A 20,404-nucleotide genomic window follows, 5' to 3' on the forward strand; every position below is an offset into this window, starting at 1 on the left:
GGTGACGATACTACAAATGAACTAAACAACAGAGACTCTTGTGTCCAGTGGGGACCTCTCTCTCTCTCTCTCTCTCTCTCTCTCTCTCTCTCTCTCTCTCTCTCTCTCTCTCTCTCTCTCTCACACACACACACACAAAGCCTTTACTCTGCTATGCTTTTCTTCTACTGCTTACAATGGGGCGCCCCCTTTTTTTTTCGTTTTCTTCTCAGCGTTAAGGCCATACCAGCTCAATTGCACTTTGGGGTCTGTGTGTCTGTGCAAACTCTCTCTCTCTCTCTCTCTCTCTCTCTCTCTCTCTCTCTCTCTCTCTCTCTCTCTCTCTCTCTCTCTGTGTGTGCTGTAACCGAGACGTGCAACTTCTTGATCCCTCAAGCTGACTGTTGTTGTATCGTTACAGCGAGGATGTCAGCCGTGCCCCACACTCTCCAGATGGTAAAGACGCAGCGTCAGCAACAGCAGCGAGGCGGTAATAATACCGCCCACGGCTCCTACTTCGAGAACGCAGGTAAGGACGTTTGAGTCTACTGGCGAAGGAGTTGGTGACGGTGCCGTGAATAAGAGAGTTAGGGCAATAACTGTAGGTGCTGGAGCTATGGTTGGGGGGGAGGGGAAATGATGGTGTGCTGACGAGGAGTGTATATTGATGGTAATTGAATATATATGTTTTTATTTTTGAATTACGTGTCGTGTCAACACCAAAGAGATTTAGTTCTGTGGTTTAACTATTGCCTAAAAACAGACAATTGTCAAAAGCTCTGAGAGGCAAAGTTCCGTACGTATCAAAAGCCAAGATGTTGGAGCACAGCGTATGGTTCTTAAGTATGCTCTTCATGTGATCTTTTCATCATTACCGAGGACGTAGGTGTTACCAAAATGGCGTGATCTCCACCCTGCATATTCCCGGTCCTCGTAGTGAACAGCAGCAACAGTGGCTGCTCACGAGTAAACATCACAAGAAACTCGTGGGTCAAGGACTACAGTTTTCACTCTTGCCTCTGAGTGAGGTCTACTTTTCTCTCCACATTCCACGATAGTATTCAAATACCACGGGTCCTCTTCCTCACAGCCACTTCAACGAGAGGATTAAATGTGAGGGAGAAGGTATATCCTTCAAGGCTATTTGATAACAACCTCCATGGATCATTACCTCCTCATAAGAGGAAAGTTTGATGGAAAGGACTGACTTCCGCAGCTACTCTATGTTTCCTCTCGTGCCCGGCGATGTACGACTCTGGGAGAGGGAATGGAGGTCATTGTTATCGTGTGGGCTGCATGTAGGAGGTAAGGCTTTTCTCATGTTGGAGGCTCCATGTCAAGGCCGATCCTAAACTGATTTACAGACAGGTTAATGAAGGAGAAGAAAAAGAAGAGATGAGGGAAAGTATTGACGAATATTGGAGGAAGTGAAAAGTCTGTCTAAGGAATAGATATTAGAGTAACTGTGTACTTTAACATCATAGAATCTGATAGTTATATCCATTATACAGCGAAAGGTTTCTTTGAGTGTCCTTGTCATTCTTCGAAGTTCTTGCGAAAAAAGAAGAAAGACATCACTTGTATGTCGAAGACAATCAAGAGCTTTGTAAGGATTCTTTCTTTAACCAGAACAGATTCCAGTTCTCTTTGTCTTCTGCCTCGGCGTTATTTTGAACGAAAACGCAGGTGTCTGATGCCACTCAACTCCATCATCTCCTTACGACTCTGTGGAAAGAATGATTCTTATAGTCTCTTCCTGGATTAGTCACTGAGTTGGAGGCACATGACTCATAGATGAACTTCCTCTCGAGATCCTTATCTCGTCGATGCCTTCAAGTGCCCCTCGAACCTCTTCGATTTCCACTCGCGTGGCCTGGAGAATGGAGAGAGAGAGAGAGAGAGAGAGAGAGAGAGAGAGAGAGAGAGAGAGAGAGAGAGAGAGAGAGAGAGAGAGCACGGTTGGCTCTAAGGGTAAAGTTCTTTTCTTCACTGCTTTTCTCATTAGTCCTCCACGGAGCCACAACGAGAAAGCCGTCATGGTTGCTTAACCCAAACCAAGCCAGCCTCGAGGGTGAAAATATATGTCTCATGTTACGAGAAAGATGCACTCAAGTCAGCAGCCTTAAACATCCTTGTCCCCCACGAGTGATATGAGACGTTGGCCAAAGGACTACGTGGTTTGCGACATGCCAGCAGACGTATCTGAGAACGCAGACTCCAAAGGACTACGTGGTTTGCGACATGCCAGCAGACGTATCTGAGAAGGCAGACTCCAAAAGCAACTTTCTCCCACGACCACAGGTTAAGAGTCGCATTCTGTGACTTGTCATCAAAGAGCAGAAACTGCAATGACTCGCTTAACGACCCCGTTAAGAAAAAAAAAAAAATGCCGAGCTAATGATGTCTCATCCTCACGCACGGCACAACCCCTGGTAGGACTGAATTTACTCTGAAAACATTCGTGACCTAATTCAGTTACGCTTCCGTATGAGGTTGTCTGTCTACTCTTTGTGTGTGTGTGTGTGTGTGTGTGTGTGTGTCCCCGAAACCACTCCAGCTCTAATGCTGCACGAGCAGGAGTGAGGTCAAAAGACGCCCCGCGGGGGAACGAGAATAGGAGATGGACTGGTAGGGTATACCAAAGCAAAGCAATGCAAGTGTAGGAAAGAACTTCAGATATTTTTTTTCTCTCTCATTTTATGGCTGGCGTTACGACATAGTTACTGCTATTTTTTATACCTCCTCTTGTGCTTATGTAATTTACCGGTCAGTTAAAGAACAGCTTTATGGACCTAGTGTGTAATCATCGTGTTCAGCAACAGACCAAGTGAGGATGAGTGCATATTTTTCCCTTTTAAGGGGTTACTTAAGTATGGGAAAGTCTTTAACAACGAGGTGGAGGCTCAGTCACAAACTCCCGGCACGTTCCAACACTCCGCCGTCCACCACCCCTCAACACTGACACCTTCACTGGTACACTTCACCTCCCAGCCCAGCTGTCGTAACTGTGGTTTGTCTGTACGTAACGTATTTTCCTTTTTATATCTTTATCTTTCCAGCCTTCAGGTACGTAGCTGTGGCATTTGGCATTCAAATGAGACTTTTAACTTTTGTACGTGGCAAAACTTTTGCCGACACCCGGTCATAACGTATCTCTACCCCGGTCTGGGTAATCTCCACCTATGTTTGTACTCACCTCATACTTTTCTCTCGTCGCATAATAAGGTTAGACATATGCTTATATATATTCTTGTGGAATAATCATATATAAATCTGTCTTCGAAATTTTCAATTAGTTTACGGCGCAATCTATAAACATTCTTCGTTAAACACACTCTTTACAAAACAACGCGGATTTCATAACCCTTATTAACTCTCTAGTGTCGTAGATGAGTTCAGAATCTGTCGTAGACTTCTCATTATGAAGTACCGAGACGTGAATGAAGAAAGGCCACAGTTTAAGCCTGTCAACCAGATGAGCGGAGGAGCCGGGTTCCACCCCGACCGACCCTGAAGCCTAGGTGTTTTGACTCCCGAGTTGGCAAGACTGAGAACATCAAGGTCTCGGGTTCCTGTACCACACCGGGTGACTGTAAGCCAGTCGCTGCTGCCCCTGTTGCTAAAATTAGCATCAGCTTAGCAGGTTTACCCAAGAGGGTAAACCTCATTACCATTCATATGGTTATTCATTGTTATTAATAATGCTCTAAGCCATGGTAATGAGAGAATTAGCTTATTATGCTTTGACTTGCCGTGTCATACTGGCCTTTCGAATGATCTTTAAAGATAATGCGTTGATAATGTTTGATCTCTCGCTAGTATTCTAGGAGCCTAAGTTAGAATTTATCGTAAAATTTGACGACTGTGTTCCGTGCATCATCATGAAAATGACAAGTGTTGTAAAGTGATTATAGCCAGAAGTATGACGTCTGTGTCGTGGTGCATCGTTGTAAATTTTTGGTAACTGGTGTTGTACACTGCCATGAATGTAATGGCGCATGAACTCTGTGTCTTCATAAAGTTCTTGCGAAGAGTTAAGAAGTCGTGATGAATCTTCCTGGCTATGTTGTGTGTCGCCATGGAATCCAACGGCTATGTTGTATATCATAAAAATCTTGGCCGGTTATGTTGTACATATTCAAAAAATGTGAAAAATATGTTGTGCATTATCATGAAGTTTGATGTCTTTATTGTATCTTCATGTAATGTGAGTGTGTTGTGAGATGAATATCTTCGATAGAATGATGTCTGTGTTATCCTTCGTCATGAAATTTGACGCCTATGTTCTATGTAGTCTTGATGCTTCATTCAATAGTGCTATGATTAAGATTAATGTTTGCTTGTTTGTTTTTCTTAAGACTTGGCTCGCTTTCTGTTAAATCAACCTTTACCAGAGCTTTTAAAGATTTATTTCGCTAAATAACTAGACATGGCTCTGTTAATGTATGTGTGGCTATAACTTTTCTTTAGAAATATTATCTCTTCCGTAATCATTAAGACTAGATGTTATAAACACTACATATAATTAAAGAGACGAAGTAAATTCAATATTCGTTATTATCCAGCGCCATTGTGATTGGATGTCGAACAAACTTTTATCTATAAGCGAAGAAATAAAACGTCTTCACTTCAAATGACAAAGTCTCCCTTGAGAGTCAAACACAGAGGTACCTGGTGGTTAAGCCTATCTGTAGTGACTCCTCCTCCTCCACCACTTACCAGACACAAGCGAACACGTCGGCCAAAACAGTTCCTGGGTCTTGCCTACGTTTACTCCTGTTAGTCTGTAACTTAGTTCAGACAGAATTACAGTCCTTGTTAGGGAGTACTGTAACGTGAAATGTTTTCCATGAAACGGCTGCTATGTAAACTGAATAAGGAACCATATGTTAAGAAGAACCGTTATTCAGTTAGGCTACGGGAACATAAGGGTGAAAATCATAGTGTGATGTAGACAGATTTCTTTTAAAAACTAGTAGTTTTATAATGCTTTATGACTCTGCTACGGTGGCCTGAACTTTTGATTCGGTTCCTGGTGCCTTGGTGCTGACGAGTTCCTCAGAAAACTTTCTTAGAACTTTCCTAAGCATCGTACATGACAGACGAAGCTGAGTTGCCTTTCGTACACTTGTGTTAGTGGACTGGCACTGCGCCTGTTATAGTCATCAATATGGGAAACCGTTTACAAATTTTATCTACGGCAAAGCTAATCCAGTTTACATAGACGTTCACTAATATTCATATTACAATTCTTTGCGTGTCTAATAAGGGAAAGTTCCATGATATTCCTCATGATCACGGAGGTACAGGGTAATTTAATATTAATTCAGTTACGTTCAGTTACATTCAGTTACATTCAGTTACATTACATTCTTAATTAGTTGTCCATGTTAGTGTCCTTGAGAACCATGACTAGTAAGCCTATGGTTCTGTTGTAGCTATCTCCGTAGTCTCTATACACAGGCATGTTCTGACAGCACTAAAGGGAGATATATATATATACAGGCAAGCTAAGACGGTACTTAAGGAAGACAGATGCCTATGGCCAAGGCACCTTGTACTGTCTAGAGCACTAGTCTTCGTTGAACACGAACGCCTCAGACCTGACGCAAAATGACACTAGTTTCACAAAGTCTAGTTTCGACACCGTATTTCTTCATCCTGCATTGCCCTTTTCCAAACCAGAACGCTGGCATAGGATACTCTTAACTCCGAAAACCTTCAACGTTTCTGTTAATAGAATCACTGTTTTGTTTTTTTATTCAACATTTACATCCGTCGAATTTCTCAGGTGTGCGCCACTGATCGGAGAGCACAAGCCACAAAGTATTATCAAGTTGCCCTCACTCAGTGTCATGTCTTGCCTGCATCTTTATGGCTGTTGTTTAAGGCACGATGCACGGCGGCCAGCGAGCGTGTGTGTTTGTCTTCGTTGGCGTTGTTGGTAGACGAGGTAGTTATCGTACCAATCTAACGACCAATTCTAACCCCATTTCGACAAGGAAGGAGTGCCCTTTTTTTTTTTTTTATATTCATGGATCTGCACTCAGATTTAAACACATACGTGTTTCAAAGCAGTTTTGTGAAGCATATTTTTAGTCAGCAGCAGCAGCAACTCCCAGCTTATCATGGATAGTGGTGGGATTGCTGACAATACTTACCTCATTTCTTTGAGAACAGAAAGCTAGACAGTTCACCGTCGCTGTCGGGAGTGTTACGTGTTTGGATCGCCGTCGCTAGCAGGGTCCAAACTCATAAAATAAAAATAAAAAACTGGTAGCAAGTAACATTATGCCAACACTTTTTTTCCTTTTTCTACCTGGCTGACCCGCTAGAGTAAGCTTGCGTGCTGTCCCCTGCAACAGTTCACCCAAAGTTTGATGCTTTCTTTACGTTCTGGTTTTGCTTGGTATTTACGTAATGCCTTCAGGGACACCTCACTCAGCTACTCAGTAGCTGTTACTTTTACTGCTGCTTCTGCCTTCTCGGGATGGCAAGTAACACTTGGGCAAAATTATTGATCTTCTCAAATTCGTCTGTACGAGAAGAAAGTTGGGATTCTGCTCTTCTCTGTCGTCTCCTCCCAGTGTCATTACAAATAGAGGAATGCCGTCATCTGCTGACATCAGCTTCGTGTCAAGACACGAAGCTGATATCAAGACATCAGAGAAAACTGATCTTGCTTCTGTCCCAGATCGGAATCTCCTCTCATTACCTTCAGTACTTAAAACACCGGCAAAGAACAACACATCAGCGAAAGAGTCAGGTTCTTCTAGTGTTACATTTAACCCACTCATCAACCACAGACTTCTTGCTTTTCCTTAACACTGCCACTTCACGATGGTATATCACTGACAAATTTTTTTGGGGGGGACCAATAGCTTCAGCATGGACGAAGCAAGGTCAGTCAGTGTTCCCAGCAACAAACTCGTTGGACCACGGGTCCTGAGCTATGACGGTGAGAGAGGAGCTTGACCCCCAACACACCTGCTGTGAGAACCACCTTTATGATAATGCTCTAGACATTATGGACGATGCACATTAATGCACGAGGATGGTCAGTCGTTGCCAGAAAAGGCAGATAACCTAATGCCATGTGACGAGACGCCATACTTGATTATGCTCATACAGGTGTTCTTATGCTATTGACTTTACTTGAATTCAGTTGTTGTCTGTCTACGTTTGTATGCGTGTCTTTGTCTGTGTGTGTTGGTGTGTGTGTGTGCTCGTGGGTGTGTGTTTGTTATAAGCGCCGTAGTACCTTAAAACGATCTTGTACCTCTTCATCAGACGATGGCAGTTACCACCATGAGAGAGACTTAACACCACATCTTCGTAATAACACGATAGCATAGCTTGATATCATAGCATGATGTGGTTCACGGTGCAGTAACCCAAGCTGGGTGTATACAGTGTTATACAAGGCTTTACCATTGTTGACTACGTGGATGTGCATCTTTGATCCTGTTCCCAAGGTGTTCATATGACTTCGAGAGGCAGTCAGTGCTATATATCATTACAGTGATCGTATTTGTGTTTGAAGATATAGCGCTTGCATGCATTCAGTTTCTTATCCAATAAGAAAGTACATAGAAGAAATTAAGATATAAAACCCCACAGAGATACAAGCGTATAAGAGGATGCAAGGTGAGGTGCAGAACAGATTCTACTGGTATTATAAGACGTCCACTGAATGGATGGCACGTCACTTGAACAGAAGTATGTTTGTGATGTCCTCATGCCCATGACTGAGCATCAGCTCTGAAGGTCTCGAGGCGTGCGTGTGAGGTGGGGGTTCGTCAGGAGCTGCTTTTGATCAGATGACAGAATTCTGCAGCATGAGAGGGACTTCCAAACCAGTCGGTGCTTGCTCTACACACTGACACAAGACAAAAGGAGGGTCAGAAGAGGGACTTCCACCAGTCGGTGCTTGCCCTTCACACTGACACAAGACAAAGGAGGGTCAGAAGAGGGACTTCCACCAGTCGGTGCTTGCCCTTCACACAAACACAAGACAAAGGAGGGTCAGAAGAGGGACTTCCACCAGTCGGTGCTTGCCCTACACACTGACACAAGACAAAAGGAGGGTCAGAAGAGGGACTTCCACCAGTCGGTGCTTGCCCTTCACACAAACACAAGACAAAGGAGGGTCAGAAGAGGGACTTCCACCAGTCGGTGCTTGCCCTACACACTGACACAAGACAAAAAGAGGATCAGAAACTAGACTGTAGAGATAAGTGAGCCCCTCTCCACTTCTCTCCGTCAGATAGAAGATAGTAAACCATTACAGCAGGCAGCCTGGGGAAGACAGATCACTGAGGAGTAGGACAAACAGCTGCTCGCAAATGTCGCTATCGTGGTCACAAGGTCGAGTGGAACTTTCTCGTTATGTTACGTCATCATCCACGCGTTTGTCAGCTGCGAAGAAAAAAAAAATGACGGTATTATTTACATCACTAGTCTTTCCTCTTGCCTGGAAACCTTTTGGGAAATAGACTGGAAACCGTCCGAATCCTGTCCAGGTGTAGTTCATGGTAATAAGAGATGATCAGCGATGTGTTTCTTGAGGAATGATGAAGAACACAGGGCGGACGGACAATGTGCTCTGGATTGCTAGTGTCCTGTGCCCATCTTGTGGTTTTGGATAAGTGTCGTGACATCATTGCTAAGCGTCTTTAGAAATAGATATTTATGATTTGTGTGTTTTTATACAGTTCTCTTACATACTCCCGTACTGATTATCAGTCCTTACAACAACTAAGATCTTAAGAATTCGAATGAAACCAGAATACTTACGGATAATTCCTCTTTGTCTTCATGTGGCATATCAATATATACATAAAGATTCCTCATTGCAAATAAGTAGTTCGTGTTCTGACACACAAACGAATTTTGATTACTGGTACATAACAATGACACACTATATCTCTATCTCTCTACATCTATGTCTCTCTATCTATCTATCTCTTGTTCTGGACATCGTAATAAACTGCTACCACATCCCCACACAGAAATGGAGCAGCCAATGCGCTACAGCAGCAAGATGATGAACAGCATCTGGGGTCGGTACAACGAAAACTCAGTGCACAACTTCAAGTCGCTGCAGTGCGCCGGCGTGGCACCGGCGGAGACCCTGGAGGCCCAGCAGCAGGCCCAACAGACACCACCCATCCAAAGGTAAGCTCTCCACCCTAAACGGTCTCTCACTGTAACCTGTGTGCTGCTGGTATCCTCGTGTCTGCTTGGGCAGTTTAAGGAGTTTAGGTCAGTGTTGCCAGTGTGAAAGTTGCATCTTAGGCATGAGAGAGACTCTTGCGGTATGAGGTGATGTTTGTGATTTGAAGAGTGATGATCGGTGTCCAAAAATTCAAACGTGAAAGTGTGACTCGTACTTGTCTAGGGAGTGTAGTTTCAGGTGGGTGTATGACTGGGAGGGCATAGTTTAAGACTGAATGTTTGTGTAAGTTGATTGTGTTGGTTGTAGGAGGAGGAGATCTGCATATACAGGATGGTGAAACTTGAGGCAAAGGTCAGATTTTTCATTTCTGTTGAGGAAGGGGTGGTTGGTTGTAGAGGGGTTTGGGTATCAGGCATGTGCAGGTAATATTGTATCGGAAGTATCTTTATCACTTTGTTGAGAACTGTTTTCCATGTTTGCTTTTGGATGTCCAGGTCGATGACGAGGCTTAAGGCAGAGTTAAGTGATGAGTAGATTTTATGCTTGTCGAGGTTACTGAAAGAATATTTTCTCATCCAAAAACTTGGTGTCAGTGAGTGTTCTGTGAGGTCGTTTAGTTAGCCTGTGTCCATAGTGCTAATGTATGTGGTGTGGGAAGTAAATATCGTTCGGGTGTTGTATGTGTTGTAGATGACGGTTAGTGTTTTGGTGTTTAACTTATCCATCATTTGGGATTACGGATGGGTGTAGGTTGAATTCATGTCTCTCAACGATTCATAGAGTAACAGAGGATTTCTGTGTTCGATACAGGGCTTTAAGTGTGGAGCGGACCAGCGTTCGAGTCGCATAAGGTAAACATGCATGTGTGTAGCGTCAAGTGTAATGGTAAGGTCACCTGCAATTAAAAAGACCTTCACACTGTGGTTTGCAGTGGATGGATGATGGTCGTGGATGAAGAGAATAAGAGAGTTGGAGATGGGATTGCATCTCGGGGTAGTCCGGTGCAGAGCTTGAAGATTTTAGAGTTGAAACCTTTGTGAACGAGTGTAGCTTGGCAGTCAGCCACGAAATTGGACAGCCAATTTCTCTGTCTTCTGTTTTTCATGGAGTGTAGTGGCAAATATCTTTTATGTCCTATGTGAGGGACTGGTGGTGAATACCATGTTGATATGTCTGCCACAAGAACTGTGCGGAAGGGGATTATGACTGGTTGAAGCAATCTACTTTAGTAGTCGAATGATTGGTTAAGGTTTTTGTGCAGTTTGGTAGTCGAATGATTGGAGTCTAAATACATGTTGTGTGGGTGAAAGTAGAGTATTTTAGTTTCCTCATTCGTGGATTAGGTTTTCGTGCAGCATCTCTTTGAGTTGTTATGGTTTTAGTGTGGGTACCAGTGGCATGTTTCCAGATGTCTGGGACTCTGCTGTATAACCAGGAATGGCTGAGGATGTCTGAGAGATTTGGTGGATGTAAGACTAGAGCTTTATGTAGAAATGGGGTATGTTGTTCGAGCCTTTTTCTGGGGTTGGGGGGGATATGTTGTTCGGGCCTTTATCTATGGGGGGGGGGATAGTTAGTTTGTTCTTTAAGTGATGATTCTGTTGTGTATATTAAGAGGAGTGATAGGTGATTAGACATTTGTGTCAGGATGGATTTGCGAGATAAAAGTTAGCATTTTTCACGACTTTCGTGTTGTCCAGCATTACAGGCAGTGTTGAAAAAGTTAGCTCAAAAGTGATTTGTTAGCGATCACTCATGCCATACGTTGTCTAACAATAGCCCTGTCAATAAGATGCCCAAATGTAGCTAGAACTGAGTCTAATATATTCAAGTCGCGAGTAGGTTTCTCACCAGATCGTACATTGTACATAAGAGGGTCAGATAAGAGGAGACCTTATGGTCTCTTAACAAGGTCATTGCCAGTCATAGCCTTGGAGGGAACACGGTAGTAAAGCAGGACTTCCTGAGTAAGAGATTTTTTTTTCATAATTTTTAATATTTTCACTTCCTGCCTCCATCCTGAGCGTTCCTTCACGATCCTAGTCATAGATCTTCTCTGACCTATCCGGTGTCCTGTATGATTGCATATTATCAAAGACTTTCAAAAGGGATTATCAAAGACTTTCAAAAGGGACTTTGTCAGTTACTAGTTCTCCCAGGATTTATTATGTAAAAGGCCCATTGGTTATCATCACCATTGGAAACCTGATAGCCACTCTAATTAAAAGAGATAACTCCCTTCATCTATAGACTTTATCTTTTTTCCTCGCTACAGTTTACCCCTAAAGGAAATACTTCATACACTCTAATTACTTTGGTGAGTTTACTTTCACTTATGACTATAATGTCCGGCTTAACTTTTCCCACTTCATCCCTTGATTCTACCTCCCTACCACTTTTCCACGAATCAGTCTTCCTCTGTGATCTTACACCCTGTAAAGACATCATACCGCTGTTTCCTTCCTCATCTTCGAGCGGTGGAAGAAGGTAGTTTAGTTTTTACCGCTATCAGGGACTAGTTCATTGTGCACATCATGAACTTCCTGTGTGCTGCATCCCAAAAGGGATTTTCAGACGTCGCTAGGTGTGTTGGTCACTTTTTTGGGGGGGAGGTGTTTACTCGTTCCTCTGTCTCCCTCAACTCCTCGGTCTCTGAAGTTCTTCCCATTTTTTTTTCTACCTCATCTGGTAGTTTGTAGGCTTTTCTTAGGACTCCCCTACCGTTTCCCCTCCATATATATATAACCTTCAATGTCCTTTCATTCCCTGCTTACAGTACATGCCGATTCTCAATGGCATTCCCGTCCTTCTTCATCTGAATACACTGAACGTTTGCAGTATTCACAGTCCTCTTATTCCTGTTTGGGCTAAATGTTATGACCAAAATGAGGCTGAATACCTTGGGTTAACTGTGAGCCGAGTATCCTACCCTAGAAGTCGAATCCTGTTGGATCCGTGCCTGATCCATACTGTGACTACTACACCACGGAGTAGACTTTGTCTGTATCTCTGATCTACCATCATTCCCCCATCGCTTCTTCTGCCTATCTATGAGTCCTACTTGATTCTTCCTTTCTTATATCTTTCATATTACTGTTTAGTCATCAATAACCTTGTTGATGGCTTCCCTCAGTATTTATATATTTTTTTTATGAATTCTTACGCCTTCCTGTGATTGTGTGGGTCTTCTTGTCCCTCTGGCATTGTCGATGCCCCTCCCTCCCTCCTCGTGATGGTATGCGAGTCCTCTCCTGCATGCAACATCGTCCAGGCAGCCTCGTCGTTACCCTGTTTCTCAGACTTGTTAGTTCTGTCGTTGTATGTCGCTTTCCTATCCATCTTTCTTTTTCGAGCTAAATTTTGGGTTACCTTGTTGTCGATTAGACCCTGTATGTTCTTTAGAGAATTTACCTTACTGTGGTGCCTCCTTATGCTTATGACTTCCATATCCTCTTCAAAATCTCTGAGTGACATGTCGAAATTCCCCGTCTAACACTGTGGTGATCTGCCACGTTACTGACTCTCGTGTCATGTTATATCCTCAGTTGCATCTATCCGTATTTTCACCTCGTATCTTATCAACATCTTATTTACATTCACTCTTCCACCTTCCTCGTATTCCAATTCATGAGTTAGTTTCTTCCATGCCTTTCTTAATCTCGAGTAGCAGTCGTTGGTCACAAGTTTAAACAATGACAATAAATTTCTTTTTTGCTCAGAGGTGTTTATCTTCCATACCACTGACTCCTATCCTCTTTCGCACGTAACTTACTTTTTTTAATCATTAACTCTCTTATACTGCCTTAATCTTTTTTTCTGTATCTCTCTTACTCTTGTCTTGCGAATGAAATTATCCCAACCGCCTTCCCTCCTCCCACACAATGGCTCTTCGTAGTTGGTGGTGTCTACGTTAAGCTGTCTTTCTCCCTATAATGGGCAGATAGAAAGACCATCGAAGTTCTCTCCATCAACATAAACTGTAGATTTGTTTTGCAGTTGTTTAGCCATCTCATTTTATTATTTATTAGTGGTAGTATGTTCTTGCGTATGTAGATAGGCTTCTTGCTACTTACCATCCAAGAGGTATACTAATATGCAACACGTATGTCTGGCTACAAAAGAAGATCTCAAACGAAAGGTGTTTTTTTTTTTCTTCTCTCTCTCCTTCCACAGGTCGGTGTTCAATCAGCGTCTGGGCGAGCTGGGTCAGGCGGTGGCCGCCAACTTTATGGACAACCTGCATCAGTACTAGGCTGCGTTACTCCTCCAGCAGCGCCACAGTGGGCTCCTGCCGCTCCCTTCTCTCGTCCTCTCCGCCAGTATCCTTCACGTCCGCTACTTAGACTAACTCGAGGTGGCGACTTAGGAGTCATTCATCATCTACTGACGGTCAGAACAATCAGATCATGACGACCTCCATCCCCCTGGATCAACGTCGGAGTGAGGACCTCTCAAACAACCAACACATCAAAGACGTGATCGTAAATTGTCAACTTGTGGGGGATAAATGCAATGAGGCAACCTACGTGTGTGTGTGTATATGTGTGTGTGTGTGTTCCAACTGCATTTCAATGTCGTTCAGAATCTAGACAGTGTATCATGAGCTGCCAATAGAACTGGAAGAAGAACATCAGCAAATATTATTACTAGAGCACGCCCAAGTGTCATGCCGGACTGAAAATTAAAACTGAATATTTTTTCAAAAAAAAAATTCCCCTTTTCATCGCCTTTTCTCACCAAGTAGAAAACTGGTAAATTAATTTGGCACCTATTCTTTTTCTTTTATTCTTTGACGAATGATTGGATGGTACTTCGCGAGAGGTTATCATTTATCACAACTATTGCAAGATATTCAGACGCGTCTCAGCTAATGATGTTTGTTGGTGGTGATGAAATGTTGCACTGGGCAGACACACACACACAGAGTTGTGGGTTCAGCGGGCTACAGGAGGCGTTGCTGGAGTCACCCACCCCGCTAGCAAAGTTACTGATGCAGAGGATAAAAAATATAATCAAAAATAGTAATAATATTACGCTGGAAGACCGTACGTGGGAGGAGGTATTGGGGCGGGAGGGTGAACTGGTGGCCGAAGACAAAAGCTACGCACACACACCCCTCCCACCCTAACTCCTTCCTCATATTTTTTTTTTTCTAATTCTTTATTACCTTAGGATTCAGTAACATGATAAAACTGCAGCTACCGAGCAAATTCTATGTAGAAATCTCAATATATAAAATCATGAAGACGGCGGTGTTTGGAAATGCGGTAGTGGGGGAGGTATGGCACCGTAATGTAGGGTTTGACGAACCCCACACCACACGAAAGGTCGAGAGATGAACAACAGACCTTTCGTTAGCTCAAGACGTACGGCCTGGTGTGGCTGGCACAACCTACCACACTTGATCACTCGTCACACACAGTGTAAACACCTTTTTTACATGCGTGTGACGTACTGTAACACTTCAATAATATTCCATTGAATTAACCTTGTGAAGAAATTGTTAAATTATGATCAGGATTATTCGCTTGCTAAGAGGCTTACTTCGTAAACTGGTACACTTCGGAAGAATATATAAAAGTCTCTACATTTAAAGTCCATCTTGCTAGGCTCTTCTGCTCCGCTGCAATCTAGCGAGACGCATGATCGTATAGATGCTTTCAATAATGAATTTATATATCTGGGTTTCTTATAAAATTATCGCTTGCGCTGAGGATGCCAACATATATATATATATATATAGTATATACATGTATACTCTCGGAATAAAAATTGCAAAACTTTATGTTCGTGGATGATTTTTTTCTCTTTGTCTCCCTTGTGAAGAAACATCGTCGACACATGAGGTTGGTCCATGAGAGACAATGCGTGACATTGGATGTGTTTATCATATAGGTATTGGAATATATGACTTAAATTACAATTTCTCTATATAACTATTGAAGCAGTTTCATTGTAATGTGTATATTACAACATAGTTTGCGTGAATATGAATGATAACTCAGTAGTTACATTGGATAATTCAGCCAAAATATGAATATGAAGAGCACTTCACACTTTCGTTATGCAATACTGAAATATCATCCTCTCTAATACCCATCCCTGAGGGGATGTGTCAGACGCCTCGAAGAAAAGATCCAACGACCAACGATCCATCAGAAAGTTACTGTAGATGGCTGGATTATCAAAAATGTATTCACTAATATTATTCCACTCTCTCCTCGCCCACTGCCTTTCAAGTTCTGTCCTGACGCTGCTGATAACCATAAGTTTTGCTTTACCTCTTGAGGCGAAGCTTGTGTTGCCGTCCGCACGAAGTAGGTGGTGCAAGGACCGAGCCTGACGACTCGCGCTGCACGCGCTGGTGTGGACGTATACAGTTGTACGCCAGCAAGATTATGCGCCACGCGCAACGATGCTGCGGCAGTCAAGCTACCCAGTATGTAGTAACAAAAGTTCTTTATGCTCTATGATGTTGGGGATGTAGTTCTTGGACGGGCTGACCTAATTCTCTGACATTAACTAAGGTTAGAAAAACTTCCGAGTAAAATTCAATATTCAGTGTATTTCTTTCCGTTACAAGTAAATGCTTAAGCTAAGAAAAATACATCTATATTCATTGGTGTATGGGTTAAGAAAATATACTTTTACATGACATATACTATTTATATAAACAAATACAGGATATAAAAAATTCTATGATACACATATCATTATTGTTATTATTATTATTATTATTATTATTATTATTATTATTAGTCTTGATATTTGCTTAGATGATTGCAGTGTACAAAGGAGCTTCACTTTGGACGTTTGTAGGAAGTGAAGGCACTACGGCAAGTCACAACACATCACACACTGGGTGAGGTCACCTGTCGCTTCTCATCAGGTACCCAGAGCTGCGCCAGCCGCTCCTCCTCACTCCCCAGACCCAGATCATCCCCTTCATCAGCCAGAACAAAAGTTACTCCAATATCCACACCCTGTACCAGGTCCAGATTATTACTCCATCCTACACCTAGAACCAAAACGACTCTCAGTCAGTCAAGTTAGCTTACTCCCGCCAACAGCATCCACATACCAAGACCACACCTAAACCTAAGATGAGTTACGTCTTCTGTAACCAAAGTAATGAGAGTCAACTCGAACATTTGACCCAAGTGCCAACAAGTTGCTTCTCCTGGTAAGAACTATAATATAGTTGCTTTACAGGGACATGGTTCCCAGCCAAGCAGCTCTCACACCAGCCAACTTCCCCACTAAACACTTTGCTCCATTTCCCAATGCCTGAATAGTTCCTCACCAACACACGACTAATGTATATGAAGACTCATCTCCCTTACAGCCATACGAACCACCCACCACCATACAAATCCCGCACTACCACCCAACGCCTCGTCATCCATAAAATCGCCAGCGTCTCAACCAGCTCCTCCGGCACTAGACACCGCCTCCCCTCCAACCCTATTACGAAAGAACACACCTCAATCAAACAGGACCCCCTAACCAGACATTCCTCCACCACCATGTTCCTCCTCCTCCTGAAAAGACAACTCTCTCTCTCTCTCTCTCTCTCTCTCTCTCTCTCTCTCTCTCTCTCTCTCTCTCTCTCTCTCTCTCTCGGCAAACCACACCGTCACCAACATCAGACAGTTCCTAAGACAGGAGACACCTATCCCTCACCAGCCTGCCGCCAACCATTAGCCAACCCGACTCCCGAATATCTTCCCACGATGAGACAACTCCTCTCCTTCTACCCCTCCTTGGTAGCTCCCTAGCCAAGAATCTCCTCCTATCAGGATGTCTACTTGTCTCCCCCCAGGAACCTCCCATCACTAGATAACTCCCTTAACCATCACACAAGTCCTCACTGACCAAACATTCTCCCCGTTGCTAAACGGCCATACAACTCTCAACCCATCAAACAGCTCCCCATCATTAGACTATACACTCCACCACCACCACCAGCAGGCAACTCCCTCCCCCCCACTTCAAGACGTAGGCTCACCATCTCCAAACAACACCAAACATCTCCTATGCACGAGCCATCTTCCACAGCAGTATACAGTTCTGAACATTAAACAGTGACCTGACACGAGATGATTCAAAGTTAGACAAGTCTCCACCACCAGTCGTCAACTCCATTACTTGACAACTCCCTAAATAATCCAACCCAGAGGCAACATCCCCATCACCAGGGGAATGAGGCTGCATTATCAACTGACCCCGTTCAACAGTTTGCCCATCCAACCTAAGCCTGCCCCGATCTCATCAACGATTGTGAAGTCAACCAGTTGTTGCATGGTGAGTCAGACTGAAGCACTGAGACAGAATGAAACTCTCTCTCTCTCTCTCTCTCTCTCTCTCTCTCTCTCTCTCTCTCTCTCTCTCTCTCTCTCTCTCTTCTCTCTCTCTCTTCTCTCTCAGAGCATCAGACAATAATATTGTAGTTTGTCGTCTGATTCCCACTGAGTTTTGAAAGTGATAGATGGGTATAAGTTGAAAATTACATAAACCAAATATTTCAACATCATAGCTTTAGGTTGAGGGAGAAAAAGAGTACGAACATTTCTACCTATCTTGGACCATCGTACTCAGTCAAGGATAAGAAAAAAATATTCAAGGGCGATACTCCCTCAGTCTCCATATACGTCCAAAACAGACTTGCCACGTGAGACATTATGAAATCCATACACCCCAGCTACACTTGTGCTTATGACACGTATAGCTTACGAAAAACAACACTGTATGACTGACACAATTTCGCCTCACTTGGCACAGATGGTTGGAAACTCTAGTAATTTTAGGTTGATCACAGACGATTGGAAAATAGTAACTTTAGGTTGATAACAGATGGTTGGAACCTCTAGTAACTTTAGGTTGATAACAGATGGTTGGAAACTAGTAACTTTAGGTTGATCACAGATGGCTGGAAACTTTAGTAACTTTAGGTTGATAACAGATGGTTGGAAACTCTAGTAGCTTTAGGTTGATCACAGATGGTTGGAAACTCTAGTAACTTTAGGTTGATCACAGATGGCTGGAAACTTTAGTAACTTTAGGTTGATCACAGATGGTTAGAAACTCTAGTAACTTTAGGTTGATAACAGATGGTTGGAAACTCTAGTAACTTTAGGTTGATAACAAAGGAATCCCTAAGATCTCAGTAGTTACCTCTCGTACTTCCTCCCTTATCAATTACATTAATCATTTTGATTATCACTGCATTCATCTTCATATACGGTAAAATATCATATTACTCTATCATTATATTACTATATCATGATATCCAGTTGTATACCAAACGTGACTTGTGAGTGTAAATGTGTGAAATGATGAGTGTTTGTGTCCGTGTGACGCGTCTGCCATTGTGAGTGTAACAGTGTGTGTGACGAGGTGATGTGACACAGTGACTGGCAGTGCAGGTGTATGGGATTGCCTGTATTTTGGCCATGTTTCCTTGTGATTGCATTTCTATGACAGACGCATACCTTTATGCGATTGGGGATCTGTGTGTTGAATCACGATTCTGATTGTGAATGATTGTCATTGGGTATTTCTGTGATGATGTGTCATTCATTGCTTGACCATATGGCGACCAGTGACCGCCGTGATATTGTAGAATTGCGTAATTGTGTAACTGTGACCACAAAGAGGTTTTGTAGGTGATCGTATGTGAGTGTGTGTGTGACTGTGTGTGTGTGTGTGTGTGTGTGTGTGTGCTCTAATGGTTGGTCTGGTAGAGGGAGTAGTAGTGGCCCTCCATGGCCAGGAGTTGGGCATGCGTGCCAGCCTCCACCACCTTGCCGCCCTGGACCACGGCGATGGTGTCGGCGCCCTGGATGGTAGAGAGGCGGTGGGCGATGACGATGCTCGTGCGGCCCTCCTGGGCTCTCTCCAGCGCCTCCTGCACCACCTGCAGACGACACACACAGAGACACACACGGTCTCGTACATCAAAAGGAATCTATGTCATCTGATGATTAACATCATTATCAACTCTGTACCCTAGTTTATATTCTTCCATACATATACTTACCTGTCTATCCTTTGATTCATCTTACTACCTGTCTATTCATTCATCTGTCTATTTCTAGAGCCGTCCATAGGGCCATTCCCTCCTTTCGTGGACTTCATTAATGAAGGCAGCCTTCATTCCCCATATTCACACTAACAGTGAGGAAACAACAAAACCCAAAACAAACACCAATACTGGAGAAATCATGTGATGAGGGGTTCATAAAGATGCCGTGTGACAAGTGCTACGAATATATTGTGTAAGAGGAGAGCTAGTAGACGCAAAGAGGAGTGTTTATCAAGTGATGAAGGCGTGTATGCAGTAGGAAGGGAGGAAAGTGAGTTGCTTTAAGTGAAGGTGGTTCTGCATTAAGGATGTGCGGTGTCCCCATGGCTGTTTTGATCTATTTCTGGATAAGGTGTTGACGGAGGTAAATGCAAGTGTCTTAGAGAGAGAGGAGCGGGAGAGGGTGGAAGGTGAGGCAGTTGCTGTTTGCTGATGACGGGGCTCTAGTGGCAGACCTGAGTGAGAAACTGCAGAAGCTAGTGTGTGATCCAGTAGAATCTAATAGTCCCTTACGTGTGATCCTCACTAGGAGGTACAAGAGCCCCTGACCCTAAGGGGTAACGTTACCTTTTCGCTCTCGGTGTCAAGGGCTGAGGTGGCCTCGTCCAGCAGGAGGACGCTAGGGTTCCTCACCAGGGCTCGTGCGATGGCAACCCGCTGCTTCTGGCCACCTGACAGCTGGGTTCCCTTGGCGCCGACTCGTGTCTTATATTTCTGCAAGATTGAGTACAACACGTATCCAAAGCTTCTGAAGATAGAAGAGGTATGAGAAGGTCAAGTGTTTTACCGGATATGACATTTGTAACTCCTAACCAAACAGCAGTTCCTCTGTGACAAAAGATAATCTTCCCTTCACTGTAATAATCTCTCGCGTTTCTGAGCATCTTTTGCTAATACTGTGCTGTGAAATCCTAACACACTGGCCTCGTAGCTTCATCATCGTCTAGCGTTACTAGATCGTCCTGCTAACTCCTCAATGTGTTGTCACGATATCGTCTCTAGAGTAAACTTGTCTTAGATCAAAATGTCTTGTAATGGTTTTTTTTTTCGACGTTTAAGGCTTCCTTTCCCAGTTCATTTCCTCCCCGATGAACAGAACAGTCAATAGGGTTCTGTTCTAGATACAAGAACTTCTACTGAGAAGACTCTGGGGATGTCCCCAT

General features: G+C 43.4%; 2 protein-coding genes across 3 annotated transcripts in view; one reads left to right on the forward strand and one right to left on the reverse strand.

The window, feature by feature from the left end:
- The window catches only part of LOC139749817 (uncharacterized), a 33,402-nt gene extending 18,460 nt beyond the window's left edge, over positions 1 to 14,942 (forward strand). The window contains exons 2-4 of the mRNA XM_071664098.1: positions 401 to 508; positions 8,991 to 9,156; positions 13,331 to 14,942. Of these exons, the coding sequence (XP_071520199.1) occupies positions 401 to 508; positions 8,991 to 9,156; positions 13,331 to 13,409 (353 nt within the window). The 3' untranslated portion in view covers positions 13,410 to 14,942. The remainder of the gene's footprint in view (positions 1 to 400; positions 509 to 8,990; positions 9,157 to 13,330) is intronic.
- A 760-nt stretch (positions 14,943 to 15,702) lies between these two features.
- LOC139749816 (ATP-dependent translocase ABCB1-like) overlaps positions 15,703 to 20,404 on the reverse strand; it is a 63,620-nt gene continuing 58,918 nt past the window's right edge. For both annotated transcript variants that reach the window (XM_071664096.1, XM_071664097.1), the window contains exons 25-26: positions 19,809 to 19,955; positions 15,703 to 19,073 (exon numbers count right to left, since the gene is read on the reverse strand). In XM_071664096.1, the coding sequence (XP_071520197.1) occupies positions 18,882 to 19,073; positions 19,809 to 19,955 (339 nt within the window). In that variant the 3' untranslated portion in view covers positions 15,703 to 18,881. The remainder of the gene's footprint in view (positions 19,074 to 19,808; positions 19,956 to 20,404) is intronic.

The sequence above is a fragment of the Panulirus ornatus genome, chromosome 8 (genome assembly GCF_036320965.1).
Source record: "Panulirus ornatus isolate Po-2019 chromosome 8, ASM3632096v1, whole genome shotgun sequence".
Classification (NCBI taxonomy): domain Eukaryota; kingdom Metazoa; phylum Arthropoda; class Malacostraca; order Decapoda; family Palinuridae; genus Panulirus; species Panulirus ornatus.